This window comes from Grus americana, chromosome 10, assembly GCF_028858705.1.
Source record: "Grus americana isolate bGruAme1 chromosome 10, bGruAme1.mat, whole genome shotgun sequence".
NCBI classification, from domain to species: domain Eukaryota; kingdom Metazoa; phylum Chordata; class Aves; order Gruiformes; family Gruidae; genus Grus; species Grus americana.
The window spans coordinates 4,249,837-4,266,878 of NC_072861.1; the positions used below are offsets into that span (position 1 = coordinate 4,249,837).

Genomic DNA, 17,042 nt, shown 5'->3' on the forward strand with positions numbered 1-17,042 from the left:
TCTCAGGCAAAGATACATCTTTACCACTGTGGTTTTTTTAAGTCCTGTCTGTGTTTATTGCAGCGCCTTACCTGCTGCTCATTAACGCAGAATTCATGGGCTGCTGCCAGTTCCCCATGCAACACAGCAAAATTGACAACTTTTGCTTTGAATCCAGTGCTAATAAATGAAAGAGGAGTTGCTTTGCTTTGCTTCAAGTGGTTGTTAGATCTCCGGGCACTTCTTGATATGTCCACGGGTGCTTACTTGGATGAAGCTCTACAACTGCTAGAAGTATTGCACCCTGTGCCAGAAAAGTATTTATAAGCAAGTTGAAGTGCAGGTTTTGAGGATCTGCCATGGAGTATGGCCATTAATTGCATACAACCTGTGGTTCACATGTATTTTAATTAAATAAACTTAAAAGGTACTGTACAGTCATAAACCGCAATGTCGTTCCAGTTTTAAATAGATCTGTATCCTTCAGATCATGTATCCTTGCTTCTGCTGGTAACATCGAGCAGGAGGCACAAATCCAGATGGTGTTGTATACGCCTGGTATGCTGTCCCCAAGATGCATCCACAGCATGTCCTGCTGGGGTGCTGGTTTGGGTGTGCTTTAGATTATTGGAAGGCAGTCCTTGGGTTTTGTGCATAGTCTTTTGTCCTTTCTGGCAGAAATCCTGGAAGGAAGTTGTATTCACTTTCACCTCTACTTTGTTTAAAGGTATATTTTAAAAAACAAACACCCGCAGAGAGACACAACAGCAAAATGCGTGCAACTGTTAGCAAAAAGCCCTGGCCTGCTGTTGGCAGATGGTCATATGGGACTCTTCAAGCTCTCAGTAAGATCTGATAACATTCAGTTTAAGATCTCCTGTGAATGGGCCTTTGATGCTAAAAGAAAAACTCATGCACCCTCATAAAGAGGACAAAGCTGATGTTCAAAACTGCAGGGCTAAAGTAGTTTTTCTGCCACAGTTCTCTTGATTTTATACACATTCATTCTTTGCTGGGACTAATTTTACACATCCATTACCAAGGGCAGCAGTGTGTTTCAGATGTGGAAGGAAGCCTGGATTAACTGGTCAAGTTTGACTTGAGCACTCATACAGAAATGTCCTGTAATAGGGAACATCTCAGAAACCAGTATATTTAAAGCTGTATATCCTATTAGTGTGACTACAGGTACAGTTTTAAGTTGCTTGTGCTGATATCATGTATTTCCCTCAGTGTACAGAGGTGAGATTTACTGATTAAAAAAGCAAACCCATTTTCTACTGCATAGACATTAGACATTACACTGACTGAGGTACATATATTTCTAAGGCTGTGAACCTGACCTGGGTCAGAGGTTACTGCCTCTCATATGGTCATCCTTAGACACAACATCACTTCCCTAAAGTTCTTCTTAAAATTTGGTTTTAGGGTTGTTTTTTTGGGGGTCCAGGTTTTAGAAGTCCTACTGTTAAATGTTTAAAGTATTCTAGGTGATTTTGATAGGTCTGGGCTAGGCAGAGATGACAGACACTGTTATTCTGAGGAATGTGGCAGCTGAGGGCAGTAGCCTTTTCACCTGCCTCAGCTGCAGCTCAAACACTGCAGTTAAATCACTTCAGTTAAATTTGTAGAATACTTACATTAAGGCCTTGTCTGGCTGTCACATGTATCTCCCATCCTTCTGACTGGCAGTATGACACACAGGTTCTATATCATCATGAGGGAACCTCATGATTTTTGGCATCTAAGTGCAGCAGTTAATCTCCTTAACTGGAATTATTTTTATATGACGTTTTTCATCGGACCGCTAGTTTGAAAAAGATCTTCATCATGACACGAGTTATAATATTCCTTTAACTAAGTGATGTGACAGAAGATGTTACAGAGGTGTTCCTGAGGAGAGGGCTGCAGGGGAAGGATTGGGTTTTTATAGATGTCCCAGCCTCAGCAGACATTACAGCTGAAGCCCGCACATCCGTCACAAGGTACAAAGCACCAACAAACAGCATTTCACTGGTTCTGATGGTCATAAGAATTACTATGATTTTGTACAGTTTTGAGGATAGCCGTGTCCCTAGGTGCTTGAAAAATCTCAGCAAATTAGGTTGTTAAAGTGTAGAAGTAAAATGCAACCAGAATAATAGAAGAGGAGGCTTTTAATAAATTGGGCCGTGGCACGCACTTACCAGCTCTCTTCATACAAATCTAAAAGTGGCTGCTTTTCAGTAGGCTAAGTTTTCAAGAAACTTATTTTTATTACTAATTCAGAATAGTATTCTTACTGGAAACAGATGTCAGAGGAAAAAAAATATGCTTCCTTAGAAAAGGTGTAATTTTCTAACTGAAAAATGTGTGAATCTGAGCTATTAATTGACTGGAGTGTTTTAATACTTTTTTTTAAAAAAGGATCTCTAGGCTTATAACCTCTAAAATGTGCTCTCTCGGTGACCATTAATGGTTTGTTTTGTGTCAGGCAATGTTTGTGGTTTTGTGATTTTCAGATAGATTTTTCAGCCTCCTGCTTCAGCAGTCGTGATGTCAGTTATTTACATTTCAGTAAAATGTTTGTCGTAGCTTTCAAATACATGGGGACTGTAGACAGACAGTGTTTATCCCATTGTAAAGACTGTCAGAAATGGTTGGCTTTAACAACGCAGTCAGGCCCAGTATTTATGTTTTATTCTCTAAACTGTCAGGCCCATTGGGTATGGTGACCATAGCCAGTGTGAAGATTAATAGGCCAGTTTTTGGAAGGCACATGGAATTGCCTAGCCGGCTATGCTTGATTTTTTTTTTTTTTTAAATTTAATTTTCCCTCCAGTAATACAAACTCTGAATCATCAGAAACCGAAACAATGACATTAAAAACTGCTGAAGAACTAAGGTATGGAATAAATGCCATGTTAAATGGAACGTGTGTAAGCTTTTGTACCGTTCATGATAAATTTCTTCAAAAGTCTCTATGGAGATTTAAAATTGCCCTGTGTGTGTATGTGTATATAAATATATATATGACATGTATATACAGCCAAAATAGATTTTAGAAGCAAATACCCTGCTATAAATACTCAGTGTTGTTACTTATTTAAGTATATTTAAGAATACAGTGGGATTTGTGATTCCTAAACTCTTATGCATATGGTTCTGGTGCTGCAAAAATTTGTGAAGCTGGCTCGAGCACCTAGGTAGCTGCCTATTTCTAGTGTAGCAGAGTAGTGAGGCCATCAAAGAGAGGATTGAAAGACCCTAAATTTAATGGACTTTATTTTTCAGAAGATTAGAATTCTGGACCAGCTGAAAGGCAATGACGTATCTTTAAGCTTTCCCTGACTTGCTGTTGATTATATTTGAACTGGATATGGCAGTATTGCTCTGCATAATTTTTGTTGTATTGAATGAGAATTAGACAAAATACTGTAATTTGATATCAAACTCTTGAAGGAATCTTGAATTTGTAACCTAAGCAAGAGTGACATGAATAGGTAGTATATTTTATGCTAGATGATGTCACTGGAAAAATCAGAATAGCTTTAAAGCACACAGGCCATAGCTTGAGGCTTGTGGCTTCTATTTCATAATTGAAGAAAACTGTCAAGTGTGAATTAGAAGCAGCAAATTTTACACCTGAATTTTGGATAAAAGCGATTGATCCAAGTTTAACTTCTGTTCATCAGCTGGACTCCTTAGAGGCAAAGTTGATCACTATCTCTGAAGAAAGCTGGAGTGGTAGCAAGGCAGAGCAATGATTTGGTAATCTTTTCAAAATTAGTAATTCTTGTGTTTGGAGCATTGCAGAGTCAGCTGAGAACAAGGAGGTAGCAAAAATCTATGGATCTAAAAAAAAGGGTGATGATTTTTTTTTTCCCTACACAAAATTACTTTGGCTTTTATGTATGAAAAGGAAGAGATGGAGAGAGGACAAGAATAATAGATGAGTTTGGGAGTTGTGAATCAAATGGATTCCTCCTTTCAGTAGCAGAGCATTTCTGTAGGCAAGCTACAGTCACTAGTTAAGCATTATGGATATCTACACCTCGAGAAGAAACCCAGCATGAAGTCTGACACATGGATTCATTGAGGGCTGGAGACATCACAGGAGGTGTCAGCTTATATGTCACCCTCTTACTGAATCGGAAGAAACATCATAGGGAATTATATATGAAAAAGGGTGAAAATTACCATTTTAGTGAATTTACCTAAGTCCTGGACTAGTGGCTTTACCCAAATTACAACCATATTATCGGTATTTCGTGATCTCATGTATATACATGCATACACACATGGGCACATTAGATGTACATTATTTAACACAACCAATTATTTTAAATAGCCTCACAACTGATTCATTTCTCTGACTGAAGCTTTAAAAAGTTATTTAACATTTCTGTTTAAGCATTATTAGAGCAGTAAAAAGCTTGATCAAGATGCCAAACTTTTATGGGCACATTTGTGATTGAGAGGTGTTTGTATTTTCCTTGCCAGGGTGATTTCTGTGATGCAGCCCACTTCTGTTTTCTTGTTTACTTAAAATCTCCCATTTCTCCACTAGAGGACACTAGTGGCAGAAACAACAGCATGTCCTTTTAATCCTTAGAAGTAATAAATCTATTTAGAAGTCACATTTTCTTTTTGGAAGAAAAATGCCTACCTAAGATTTTAATTTGGTTAATACTTATATGACTTCTAAGGCCAAAGGTATTACCTGCTAAATTAATTTGCATGTTAGGTCTCAAAGTTCTGTGTTTAGTTATGGCTATGCTCCAAACAGGCTTTAAAATACTGTTCAGTTTTGTATTGGAGAAACAGACCCCAGTTTTGTTCAATTTGAGTAATTGTATTGTAGCATGCCTTCATCTTTCTTATATCAGGTTCCGCCGATTCTGTGGCACTTCACGTGCTGATGTGCTTAGAAATTACACCGCTTTTTTTCGTGCTGAGCTTCTTAAAGCAGTATGTCTCCTGGTTTTGGTGCGTTGGGATATTTACGTAGGTAATCAGTGTATATATATCCCGTCAAGACTTCAGTGTGTAATCATGCAGAGTGTTCTCCATAGCTCTTGAGCAGCAGTTCAGCTGGCAGGAGTGTGGTGGGACCAGGAGCAGGGCTGACCTCTGCCAACAGCTGGCAAGGCCAGTTCATGGCTGTGGATGAAAAACAAGCCTCGTGTTAGTCCTGCGCCTTTTTCACCTCCACCCGTGCAACGGTGCGGTGGGACCCTGTGGAGTCATTGCTACTGTTGTGTTGTAACCTACTGCCTTTCTCTTACATGTGTGATGTGTGTCTTTTGGCTTTTAGCCACATGGAGACTTGGGTACATAGTGCGCTGGTTTACACCAAAAAGCCTTCTTTTTTTATTGGACAGTGGGCATTTTGTGGCCAAATCGTTTAAAAAATAAAACAAACACTATCTTAACTGTGCTTTCATCTTTATGGTTTTTGTTCTTTATAAAAGTAATTGCTACTCTTAATTTTTTTATAGATAATCAGAAGTTATAACTTTCAGGTTCATTTTAGCTAAACATATGATGTATTTCTATACAAAGAATGGATTAATTTTTTAACCCATCCATCCATTAATTTTTCAACTTTGAATACTACTGCAGTAGCAGTTCCAGAGCTACAGTGAAGTCACATGAAGGAAAGTCATTAATCAAATGTAAAGCTGAATTATAACAGTTTTAAACATTAGTTAAAGTCAAAATCCAAACTTTACGAAGTGTGTTGAATTGAAAAACTTAAAAATAACTCTGGTTTACCAGCTAAAACTAGAATTCAGGCTCTTGGAACTCCGTGTTTTACCACCAAAAATCTAATTTGCTCATGCAGAAGGTAACGTAGGGAATTCTGTATGCTTCCTGTGGTGCAAGTGTTAATTGAGTCTTAAGCTGTTCTCAGGAAAGTACAGAACCCGAGTTCAGAGTGTGAACTTGGGACCTGATGAAGCAGACAGAATTGATGTAAAATCTGAGATGTAAGTAACCCTCCTCAAAAATAATTTATTTCTTTAAACCCTTTACCTGGGACATCAGGGATTTTTAATGTTTACATATTCAGCCCTGAGTGCCAGCGATGCACAGTGCCACTAAAACGTGGTTTGAAGACACTTCAGCAGTGTTCAAAGCCTGGAGCGTGGGATATTTGTACTGTATGTACCATCTTAATTGCTTATGGTCCAAACCACTACCAGTAGTAGAAGCATCACTTGATCTGAGCAGCTACGGCAGTGGTCCTGGTAGTAATAGCACAGCGGCTGAGAGTTCAGAGACCAGGCTATGTGCGAACGTAGAGGAGCATTTTCTGCCCAAGCAGCCTTTCCCTGTCACTGCCAGGAAGAAGTCAATAGGTCAGATGTGTGTTGTGTGTTGCAGGTTGGACGAGGCAGCTTTCTATCATCAATAATTCGTTTGCTCAGAGTTTCTATAATCTGTGGATTAACCTTTTTCTCAAGATTAACGTATAAATAGGAACTTGTTACTAGAGGTCAGCCACAGACTATTTTTTAACTTGTTTGCTGGAAATGGTATTAAAAGGCAAGTTCAGTTCACAGATAAGCTCTGCAGTGTACTTATTCCCAGATTATTTGGAGGTTAATTTACTGTGCACAATGGGTGTAGTTGAAAACTGATGTGTTGATTTCTGGTTCTGTGGGATGCGATTAAATGTTGCTTACACTGTACTATTTGTGGCCTTTTGCTGTCAGATCAGGCTTTTTGTCCTTCTATGTCAGTTTAGAACTAATATGTCCTATCAGAATGGATATAATGGATACAGATAGATTCCAAGGTATGCAAAGTTTCATTACTAAGCATTTACAAGGCAAGAGATAGGTTTTAACATCATTAAAGTACAGGCACTGATTTCTCAGTGAAGAGAAAATGCCTTACGCAGACACATTTCTGCTAATGAGCAGATGTCAGTGTAGAGATGATGATAAAGTAATGATTATTATTGTTTCTAAGGAAAAGTTTTGATTTCATTTAGTCTGATGGTATATCTATACACATATTTTCTTGAAATGATTTTTAAATTTCTGCATCTCATCACTTCTGGCTTGAGAACATATCACCTATATATGTCTCTCTTTGTTCTCACGTTTGCAGTACTTCACAAACCCACATTATTAATCTGCCCTGCAGTCCCTTGTTGCTGTCCTGAGATGAGACAACGGGCAAATAGTCCATGAGGTTACAAGAGAGTACCCAAAGCAATTTGTGTGAAAGCTGTGTTCAGAATTCAAGTGCTCTTGGCTGCGGTACAGGTCTTTAAACAACCATCGCTCCCTCTCTATATGTCTTCTCCCACATAATTTTAATATCTTTAGTTTTGCTTGACTGCACTGGTTTTCATAGTTCAAGTTGGGCTGAAATCAGGGCTGCTTTCTAGTGGCTGAAAGCTTTCGATAGTGGAATGTCAGCCATAGGGATTTAAGATTCAGTGTTGCTGTAACTTTCCTACTCACTGGACAATTTTTTGTCCAATAAACTACTGAGAGAGAACAGGACAAGATCACATAATTGTGCTTTTTATATACTTGTTTGGGAACTTCTATTTATGAGATTATTCAGAAAAAGTCGGATTGGCCTTAGCTAATGGAGCCATCTATGGAGATGTAGGAGCAGTTGTTCCTGGTATTAAACCTTTATCCTTGCTTTCTTCCTTTAATTGATGTACTTTCTAGATGCCCTGTTATTTATAAATAGACTAAACATTTATTTTTAATAAGCACAAGTGCTGCAATGCTCAGTGCTGTCTTTCACAACGTCTATAAGGGCAATACTTATTTTTCCAAGCAATATTGTCTGTTTCCCATTATGCTACTTAGCATGAGTGACAGCAGCTAAACAGATAACATGGCATTCACTAGTTTACCTTTACCTGTCTTTCCTTTATGGCTCTCACTGACTCTTGAAACTTCACAAAGAGGATTGTGAGGGTCCTGTCCTTGTCAACAGAAGTGTTAATAGAGTGCCTCTCTGTGATTTTACTATTGATCGTGGAAGGAGATCGTTTGAATAAGGTTCATCTTACAGTACAGTAATTCAGTAAGGAGCTCTGTCCAATATGGTTTATCTTACAGTATGGGCAGAAGTTGGTAACAGAAGAATAAAAAAAGTATATAGTGTGCATGGACGGAAGTTAAATTTATGAGCACGTGGCATTTAGTGTTTGCAGGACAGGCTTAAGAATCAATTTCTTAGTGGTGGTATTGTCCCTAGGCCTGGACCAATTTTAAATCACTTGTCAATAATGTATTTTCAGAGAGTAGAATAGTAAATGCTGCTTCTTTTGTTTTTATTTTTCATTTATAAGGTAAGCCTTATTTTTATTGTTGCATTTGAGTGATGTATCAACCGCTTTCTTTTTCATCCTTTCTTTTTGTTGTACTTAGATACTTGTCTTCCTTTGTACTAAATACATGTGAAGTTGCAGTTAGTACACCTTAGCTATTAAAGCGAAAAAACCCAGTGTTATCCTATGGCTTGGATGCTAGAGGCTGAGCTCTACACGGGAGTGTGCAAGTACTGGACATCATGCAGGGAGTGAACCACCTCCTGCAAGATAAGGCCCATTTATCTACCTACCATCTCAGCATCTGGGGAGATGCTAGGTAAGCATCCTCTCCTAGATGAAGCCACGGAGATTAGTCTGTATGGGATGTAAACACAGAAATCAGAGGAGCTGCCTTATCTTTAAGGCTTCTGAATCAGCTTTAAGGTTGAATTTGCACTTTGCTTTGCGGGATAAGGTGCAAAGCTGCATTTTGCAAGCCCTCCTTCCCATGGCCTTGCATAGCATTATGTAAAGAGCTCGGGTGGCTTAACACGCAAGCAGTGCATGAGGAAGGAGTCGATAAATATGTGATAGATGTGTCCTTTATGTGAATGACTGCCTCCCCGCAATGGTATGCAAATGATACTAAGCCAATTGTGGCTCATGTTTTAATCCTAAAGTAGTTTCCCATTGATACTCAGTGCTTGAAATTCTGTTGTGGGTCAAGTTACTCATGTTTAAGAACCACTTTGAGATTTTCAGATGGAAAGGGGTGTTATTACAATACGGACTTCACTAGACAAAAGTATTACAGGGAACAAAATTGTCTATTTTAATTGAAAATATCATTTTGGTATACTCTACAGTGTTTTTCACTGTAAATGTTTATGTCTGGAGGACTAATCACAGAGTGTAGGTTTTCTACAGTCGCAAACATATCTATGATTTTGTATGTGCGTGTAGAATATATGTATTTATTTAATGGGGGGAGGGAGGGGGAAGGAAAAAAAAAAAAAAAGGAGCCAGCCCAGGATTCAGTTGTCTGGTTTGTTTTTCTAAGGCAGCTTTGAACTGCATTTCTTAGCCCCTGGCATTTTAGATAGAATCTTCAAACACTGGATAAAAGGAAAGAAGAAAATTTTAAAGATAGATTTCGACTATGTTTTACTAATTAGTTGCTATTTCTTCCTTCAGTCAACAGTTTAACAAATGTAGAATAGGGCTGCACAAGTTCAGTGTATTCTTGCAGAAATCAGAATGTATCAAAGTATTTGGGTTTCATTCAGAAATATTTTCTTCCAAACAGTTTTAGTTCCCCAGGTCTGTTCAAACAGACTTTCCAGATCAGCTTTTTATTTGGATATAGTAGGCAGGACTAGCAGAAAGCATTCTTTTGGCTGATGAAGGAAAATACTCTTTTTAATCCACATTAAAATACTGGTTGTGGAGGTTTGTCCCAGAGGGAGGGTTTACACCACTCTATTTTTTTAAGTTAGTTCAAAAAGATTTCAGGTGCTTGCAAAAGATTCAACTGTGATGGGCTAAAGTTACCTAGAACAGAGGTGGTAAAGCTGACATTAAATCATTTCAGCTGTTAAAGCTCTGCGTTATTTCTGAGTCTGGTCTACTTATTAACTAATAATAATACTTTAACAGGAGAAATGTATGGAAGTGAGTACTTTGGTCCAGGACATTGGATTTCACCCAATAACTCGTGCACCAAATTAATAAATTATGATTTAACTAGGATCATATTTTTCTAGGAGATAATCAGGTTTGATTTAAAAACTTCAAATGATTGAGAGTCAACTATATCCTAAGTATATTATGCTCATCATTAATTACTCTTGGCATTAAAAAAAATCATTCTTACCTGAAGTCATCCCATTTCAGCTTCCAAATATTAGCTGTAACTGTGCAGTATCAGAAATCTTCTTCCCATTCACGTACTTCCACACTGTGATCCCATCATTTTTTTTACTTTCCCCAACATAAACTAAATTGTCTTTCTGTGACGATGAGGCAGGTTTCTCTGACCTCGTATCTTCTGTTTCACAAATTTTTGGTTTGTCAGATGCCCTGGGTAAATGGGAGCGTCAGCACAGGACAGAGCCTTTGGTCTTGCTTCTGTCCTGGAATGTTGTACACAGAAACCAAACGCTGTTACTAATTGATGCTCGCTTTATTTCACTCTGTGTTACTTTGTATTACCCACTGACTTGTGTAAATAAATCAGAGCTTTTTCCCCCATTTGGTTTTATTTCAGAAGCATACAGCTTATATTATCTGACTATTTAATGAGTTAAACAAAACCCAGTAAAGGAACAGCACAGGTCAATTGGACTTTTCATGTCTGTCTTTGACCATGTTAGGTACGATGAGGCATATGTGTAAATCACTTTTTTTTAAGCTGTGTGTATTTTTCTGTGCCAAGTGTCAGCTGATGAGATGGAAACATTATTTTGAACTTTCTATTTAGTCTGCTAATTTTCGAATTTGCCGAACATACTTGTATCATTGGGTAAGTGGTGCTTCTGAAGGTGCCACAGATGCCCAGCCCTGATAAAATCCACCCTATCTTGTTAATGAACGCACAAACAGTTGTTCCCCATCTGCTGCCTCTGTCTGAAAGGTTAGGAAGCCCTTCCTTCTTGATCACAAAGGACGTAATTATTGTCTGTAGAGGAGTCAAGTACAAAGACAGTTCATCCAGTCTGACCGCTACTACACTGCAGGCCACCAAAGATTAACAGCTGCTTCTCCTTTGATTAGGTTAGGTAATAACAGTTACTTTAGTTAATAATTGGATGGATTCCCAGGCCATGTAATTCAGGTTTAGGCTGTCATTTTTTGCTGGCATGTAGCTGAGCTGTATTATTGGAACGGAGCCTGTAATCCTATTAGTCAGTTGTCACTCAAGCCATAGGAGAGGAGAGAAGGGGAAATCAAATCCATTAAGGTGTTGTAACAGGTAGGTAAATAAGTCAGCTGCACTTGCCCGGTGTGCAGGGAGCTTTCTTGGTTGTTTTTGTAAAAACAAATTCTTTTTAAAAAAAGAATTAATTTTAAGTTTCTTAAAATGCTTAATTCATAATTAAGCCGTAAAATGGTTACATGATTTGTTTAATTTATTGTTTTTTCTGTTTACTTTGCCACACATGCACTAGTGTACATGCACTCTCTGCTGAAGTTACTTGATTCATGCACTCTTCCGCTCAAATGAGTTGCTCTATGCTCTAAATGACAAGTTTATAATGGTCCAAGATTAAGAATACATACTTAATATCACATCAGCTGTGTTGGCTTTTCTCCTGTACAAACAAGACCACTATTTCATGATGATACAGACTTGTGAGGAATAAAGAAAATGAGCGTTTTTTCTTGTATTGGTTGAGTGCTACATCTGCTGTTCTGAAGACTGTCTCTCTCTCATTGGTTTTGTAATGGTTAAGACGCATCTAGGTGGCATCCCCAAGGGTTTTGTGCTGCCTCTTCTCTCTGTTAAGAAATGCAGCAATGACAGTAATAATCATTTTTGCCTACATGTTCATTTGTCCCTGCTCTCCTGTGTGACCAAGTAACTTCAGAGCTTTGAAATCCTTTTGTACCTGGAAATCAAATTGTTTAACAATGTCATTTGAAGTAGTTGTGAATTTCTGAAAATACGTATGAGCGAGTCAAATTTTCACACACTGTTTGAAAACCAGACGTGTGTATATATATATTTTTTTTTCTTTTGTTCAACAAACATGAATCCCGTTATACCGATTGCCGTTGCTGGACAACCTTCCCAATCTAAATATGCAGCCACTCAGAGAACAATTTCTATAGTGAAATTATGAAACAGATTTCATAAACGTCTAGCGAAGTCATTTGGGAGACTAAGTTAGAAGTCTGGAGGATTCTTTTGAGCAGCAAAAACATGCCATACTGGTTTATGCTCTTTGCAAATAGGGATTTAATATTTACTCCTTACAGAATCTGTCATTTTTCATACTCACGTGGTGCCTGATCTACGCTGAGCTTTGAGTGCTATCAGAGTAAAAGTCAGAGTTACCTGAATGGGTCTTTCATTCCGACACAGATTCAATTAGGGACTAATTTAAATAAGAATATTTTGTGAGCAAGGCTTTAAGTTATATGCCTCCATCTGCTTCTTTTGAATTTCCAATGTGTTTTAATATGTATCAGCTAATGTAAAGCCATAGTACTATAGAACATTTACTGAGTTTAGATCATATTGTGAAGGATATAGGTTAATTTTAGGAAGAAAGACAAATTCATTAGATAGCCTGCTCCCATATGTTTATGCTTTAAGAAAGATTTCTTTAGATTAGTATATAAATACTTCAAAATTTGAAAATCACCTAAATTAGGAATTCATTCAGACGTATTCTAAAATAATTTGGTATTATTTGGCTGCTATTCTTCAGAGATAGTATGACAATATTTTTCAACATTGGGGAGATGTAATACTGTTTGTTCTTTATACACAGCCCATCACTATGAGGTCTGGTATTGTGGATTGCTGAGGGAATTGCCTGTGCACGATTCCTTTTATCACTGTTTCCTCCGGTACCCCAGTCACACTATTCACTCTGACAACATCAGTAATGCAATATTCAAGTGACTCCTCTGCTCCTTTGTGGACAGGGCATGTTCTCCCTTCAGTTCCCATGACCTCCCCTGACCCAAGGCCAAGCTCAGGAGCTATCCCTGAACCTGAGATTCCCACTAGCAGGACACTTGCGTCGTGGTCAAGGTCATTCACGGGCACCATATACCAGCAGTTACTTTGGTAATCAACACTGCTTTGCAATAAATGGGTTAAAAGCTCTTGGAGTTCTCCGTCTTAAAAGAATCCTTGGAGATAAATATATTAAATATCATGCCACAAGGAGCGTATTCCTAATCCTTAAGTGGCAGTTTGTAAGTATAGTGAACAAATACCGTGCTTATGTTTCTTTCCCAACTTTGCTGCTGATTTGTTTCTTCCTTTTATTTAAGGTTTTTCCCCCTCTCCCGTGCACATAGTTAGGGATTTATATCCCTGATGGCTAAGTATCAAAATGCTGATTAATTTTTATGAGTAATCTAAAGAGGAGAATAATAGGGCATAAAGCTAAATCATATAAAACTAGGAGAAATTACAAATTCTCTTCTGTTTGATAGAAAACTGTAGGAGTAAAGGAAGTTCTTTAAAATGTAAATTTGTATTTACATTTTTGTATTAGGCAAAAGTGAAACAGGCACTCTGAAAAAGGTCCGGTTTTGTAAAAGTTATGCTGAAAAGAAGTGATGCTCCCAATGGAAGTGGAAGGAGAGTGTGTAGGAAATCAAACAGCTTCAAAAGATTAATACTGTTTTTAAATAGACTCATGAAGATCTCCCCTCAGAATAGGGAGACGTTATAGCTTCTTTTAGTGTGGCTCTGGTGACTGATTTTGCGGAGGGGAGTTCCTTTCTGGACACTTCATTACTAGGTATTTATGGAGAAAAGAAGAGTTCTGGGAAAAAAATCACAGATAAGAAAAGTTTACATGAGAAAAATAAAAGGAAGGGATGGGTTTGGCATTAACAAATATACAGAGCTGAGAAACAAGCTAAGTAGGAAAATGTACCAGTGTACGATTTCAAGAATGGAGTAATTACTAAGGGGAGAAACAAAACGAGGGCAATAAAATGGGATATAACTCTGAGTAATGGGATGAAATAGAGAAAGGGCATATTTGGTCTAAATGACAGGAAAAGACTTCTTTGCCATGAGAGCTAATAGGTTGTGGCATAATCTCCCATGAGAAATAGGGAAAGTGAGAAAGGGGAGGTGCTTGGCATATTTAAAACTGGAGTAGCACTAACAAATATGCTGTAGCAAATAAATCAGCAGCATCACATAAACGTCCTTCTGGTTTGTGTGCTGCGATGCTGCGTGCCAATCGCGCAGAAATCCTCGTGCATGTTTTACTACGCTGGTTGTGTGTGTGCGTGTGGTGATTACCAAGGAAAACACACGCTTAAAATAACAAAATCTCTCTTTACACTTGTGAAGTTTTAAGGTGAATACATCAGAAAGGCCCCAGGCTTTGTCCGGGGGTGCCGAACCACTCGGCAGCGCTGGTGGAGCCGGGGGGGGAAGAGGAGAAGGTTTGAGAGCTGTGGCCAAAAGCCAAGGTGCTCAAATAATATTATCTGAGTTGTGGCAGGCCTAATTCTTGGCTGTTTGGCTGTCTTTTCCTTCCGGCTCCATCAGGTTAGTGGAAAGTGTTGCAGGGGAGGCAACAGCTTTATCCCAGTCCTGCTGCAGGCGGGATGCCCGGTTGCTGGGTTGTGTTGTATCAGGTCCCCGACTGAGGGCTTCGTATGGAGGGTGCTCTACTTGTTGCTTGGAGCTTTTCTGGTTGGAAGGGAGGGAGGGGAATTAAAGGAGGAATATATGAGTGAAACTCAAAAGTAACTCCTCAGTTAAGGCACCTTCTACCAGGCTAACTGGATTAAAGTTGACTGCTAGAAATTATATTTATCAATTAGCTAGTAGGAAATCAGTGGTTGATTATTTTAACTGCTTGGTGAGTTGGCAAACAGATTTCCGTTTGAGAACAGTTATTCTTTTGAAGGTAAATCTTTTGGCTGTCTAAAAATCTACACACAGTTCACATTAATTTTGGAAAATGGTTTATTTTTGAATATCTGACTTCCCTGTTTAAACAGTTTTTCTGGAGCTTGGAGCAAGTAATTTAAATAGAACATGTTTGTTTGAAAGAAGCTGAACGGAGAGAAAGTTGCATGATTTTAAAAAGCAAAGTAAGATATATACTTTTGTGTTTACATATTAATGCCTAATTCTCAGAGGGGAAAATGTTTCTCTTCTAAATCATATTGTATCTTCTTCAATTATATTTGTAATTGTTCAAAGAAACATTTTATTGCCAGAGTCACTGGAGTTTTTCTGTTATACGTTATATATTTTTTTCTGTTACAGTATAATACATTCTTTATGGACTAATAATGATTGTATTGCTAGAGCACTTCCAATTTTTTCCCCACAAGCCAAGTGCTTGCAGCACTGAAAAAAAAAATGATTTCTTATTAACTAGAATATCTTCATCATTGACAAAATTAAGATACGTAAATACAGACAGCCAATAAAGCTACATAAAATTAGCAGCTTAGAAGATCTTTTTCTTCTCTGTGTTTGTGGTTTATTGTAAACAGTAGGAGATTTTGTATGAAAGGAAAAGGGCACGAGTAAGTTCTAAAATCCTGGACCTGCTCCAGTAAAAACTCAGTCATTTGCAAACTGTAGGCATGGTGGCAGGATGGTATTTAAGTGTAAAATTCTGCTAAAGGAAGGTTCAAAGGGGACACGGAGAATAAAGCAAAGCTAATCTAGAAGGCTAGGAACACATACATAACTAGTTTAAATGGAATCTTTCCTTTTATAACCAGCAACATAGTGGTATGAATGCAAAACAAGCCGAATGTGAATGTCATACGTCAAAGCTAAAAATATTAATTCAATTCTGCTGCATTTTCAATACGCTGCAGGCAGTGGATTAGACAAAAGACCAGAAGGGGTAATAAGTTGGAGTTGCCGAAGAGAGAAACTACACAAATCCTCTAGGGGACTTGTTCACACTTTACCCCTGTAGTTTCCCATGTCTCAGACACCAAAAATCACATGCAGATTTTTAACCTGGTTCTTACACCCAGAGTAATTGATTTGAGAAGTCAGAAAATCTAACCAACTTGTAACCTCAATGGCATCTGTCAGGCAACACTCCTGTCTTCCTGAATAAAGAATAAAATAAGACATGTGACTGGTGATGCTGTCGGGCTTTCTTCCAGAGCAGTGACCGAACTTAAGGGGTCCATGTTCTGTGAAATATGCCATCAGGTATCATCGATGTAATGATAGTACTCATGTTTTAAAGTGATCCGCCTAAGCTATTTTATGAATACAATGAACAAAATACAATGAACAGAAAATACAATGAACAGAATACAATGAATACAATGAACAAATTGGGGAACAAGCCTGGAGGTTGTCTCCAAAGTTTGTAAGGAAGAGGAAGTACCATCTAGAGATTGTCTATATTCTTTAATTAAATTAAAGTATAGCTACAATGATAACAACAACAGATAAAGATTAATTTTATTCAAGTTAATATCCCTGTAGCAATACGTTGTTACAGAAAATATGGTATTCAGCTGTATTACCTATGTGGTATTTGATATGTGTATCTTTGAAAAAAAAATAGCTGAGAATTTCAACTCCTGCTCTAAAGAATACTCTTCCCTGTGCACTGGCAGTAAAATGCTCTTTATCAGAGGTGTTCAACATGATAAATGCATGCATTTAGGATTTTCTACGCTGACAAAACTCAGGACAGTTGTCAGTCAGGTACATCTTTTACGTAGGAACTTCTTTAATTTCTGTTGGTTCTCTTCTGTGTTTGTGTTTATCTAGAACACAGCAGATCAAATAGCATTTCGGGCTGCAGGAGGACTGACTGCCCTTGAAAATGTTCTTCAGGCGGTGACCTCTCCCACCAATCTGAATGCAGTTTCACGGATTCCTTTTAAGTAAGTACGATGGGTCCTTCATTTGCCACTTAGAATCGCTAGAATATTTATTTCACATCTGCTGCTTCACTGCTTCTTCTTCTCATAGTCCAGTGTTGAACTTCAGAGATAAAAATCGTGCTGTACGCTACGCTGCCATGAAAGGTGAAAGACATTTCCACTCAACCTCTGGTTTTCTGACTTGGTGATTTTATTTCTAGCTATGATA

General features: G+C 38.1%; 1 protein-coding gene across 10 annotated transcripts in view; it reads left to right on the forward strand.

Annotated features, from left to right (window-relative positions):
- Positions 1-17,042, forward strand: part of SCAPER (S-phase cyclin A associated protein in the ER) — a 161,002-nt gene that overhangs the window by 87,843 nt on the left and 56,117 nt on the right. For all 10 annotated transcript variants that reach the window (XM_054836962.1, XM_054836964.1, XM_054836959.1 and 7 more), the window contains one exon: positions 16,719-16,834. In XM_054836962.1, coding sequence (XP_054692937.1) covers positions 16,719-16,834 — 116 coding nt within the window. The remainder of the gene's footprint in view (positions 1-16,718; positions 16,835-17,042) is intronic.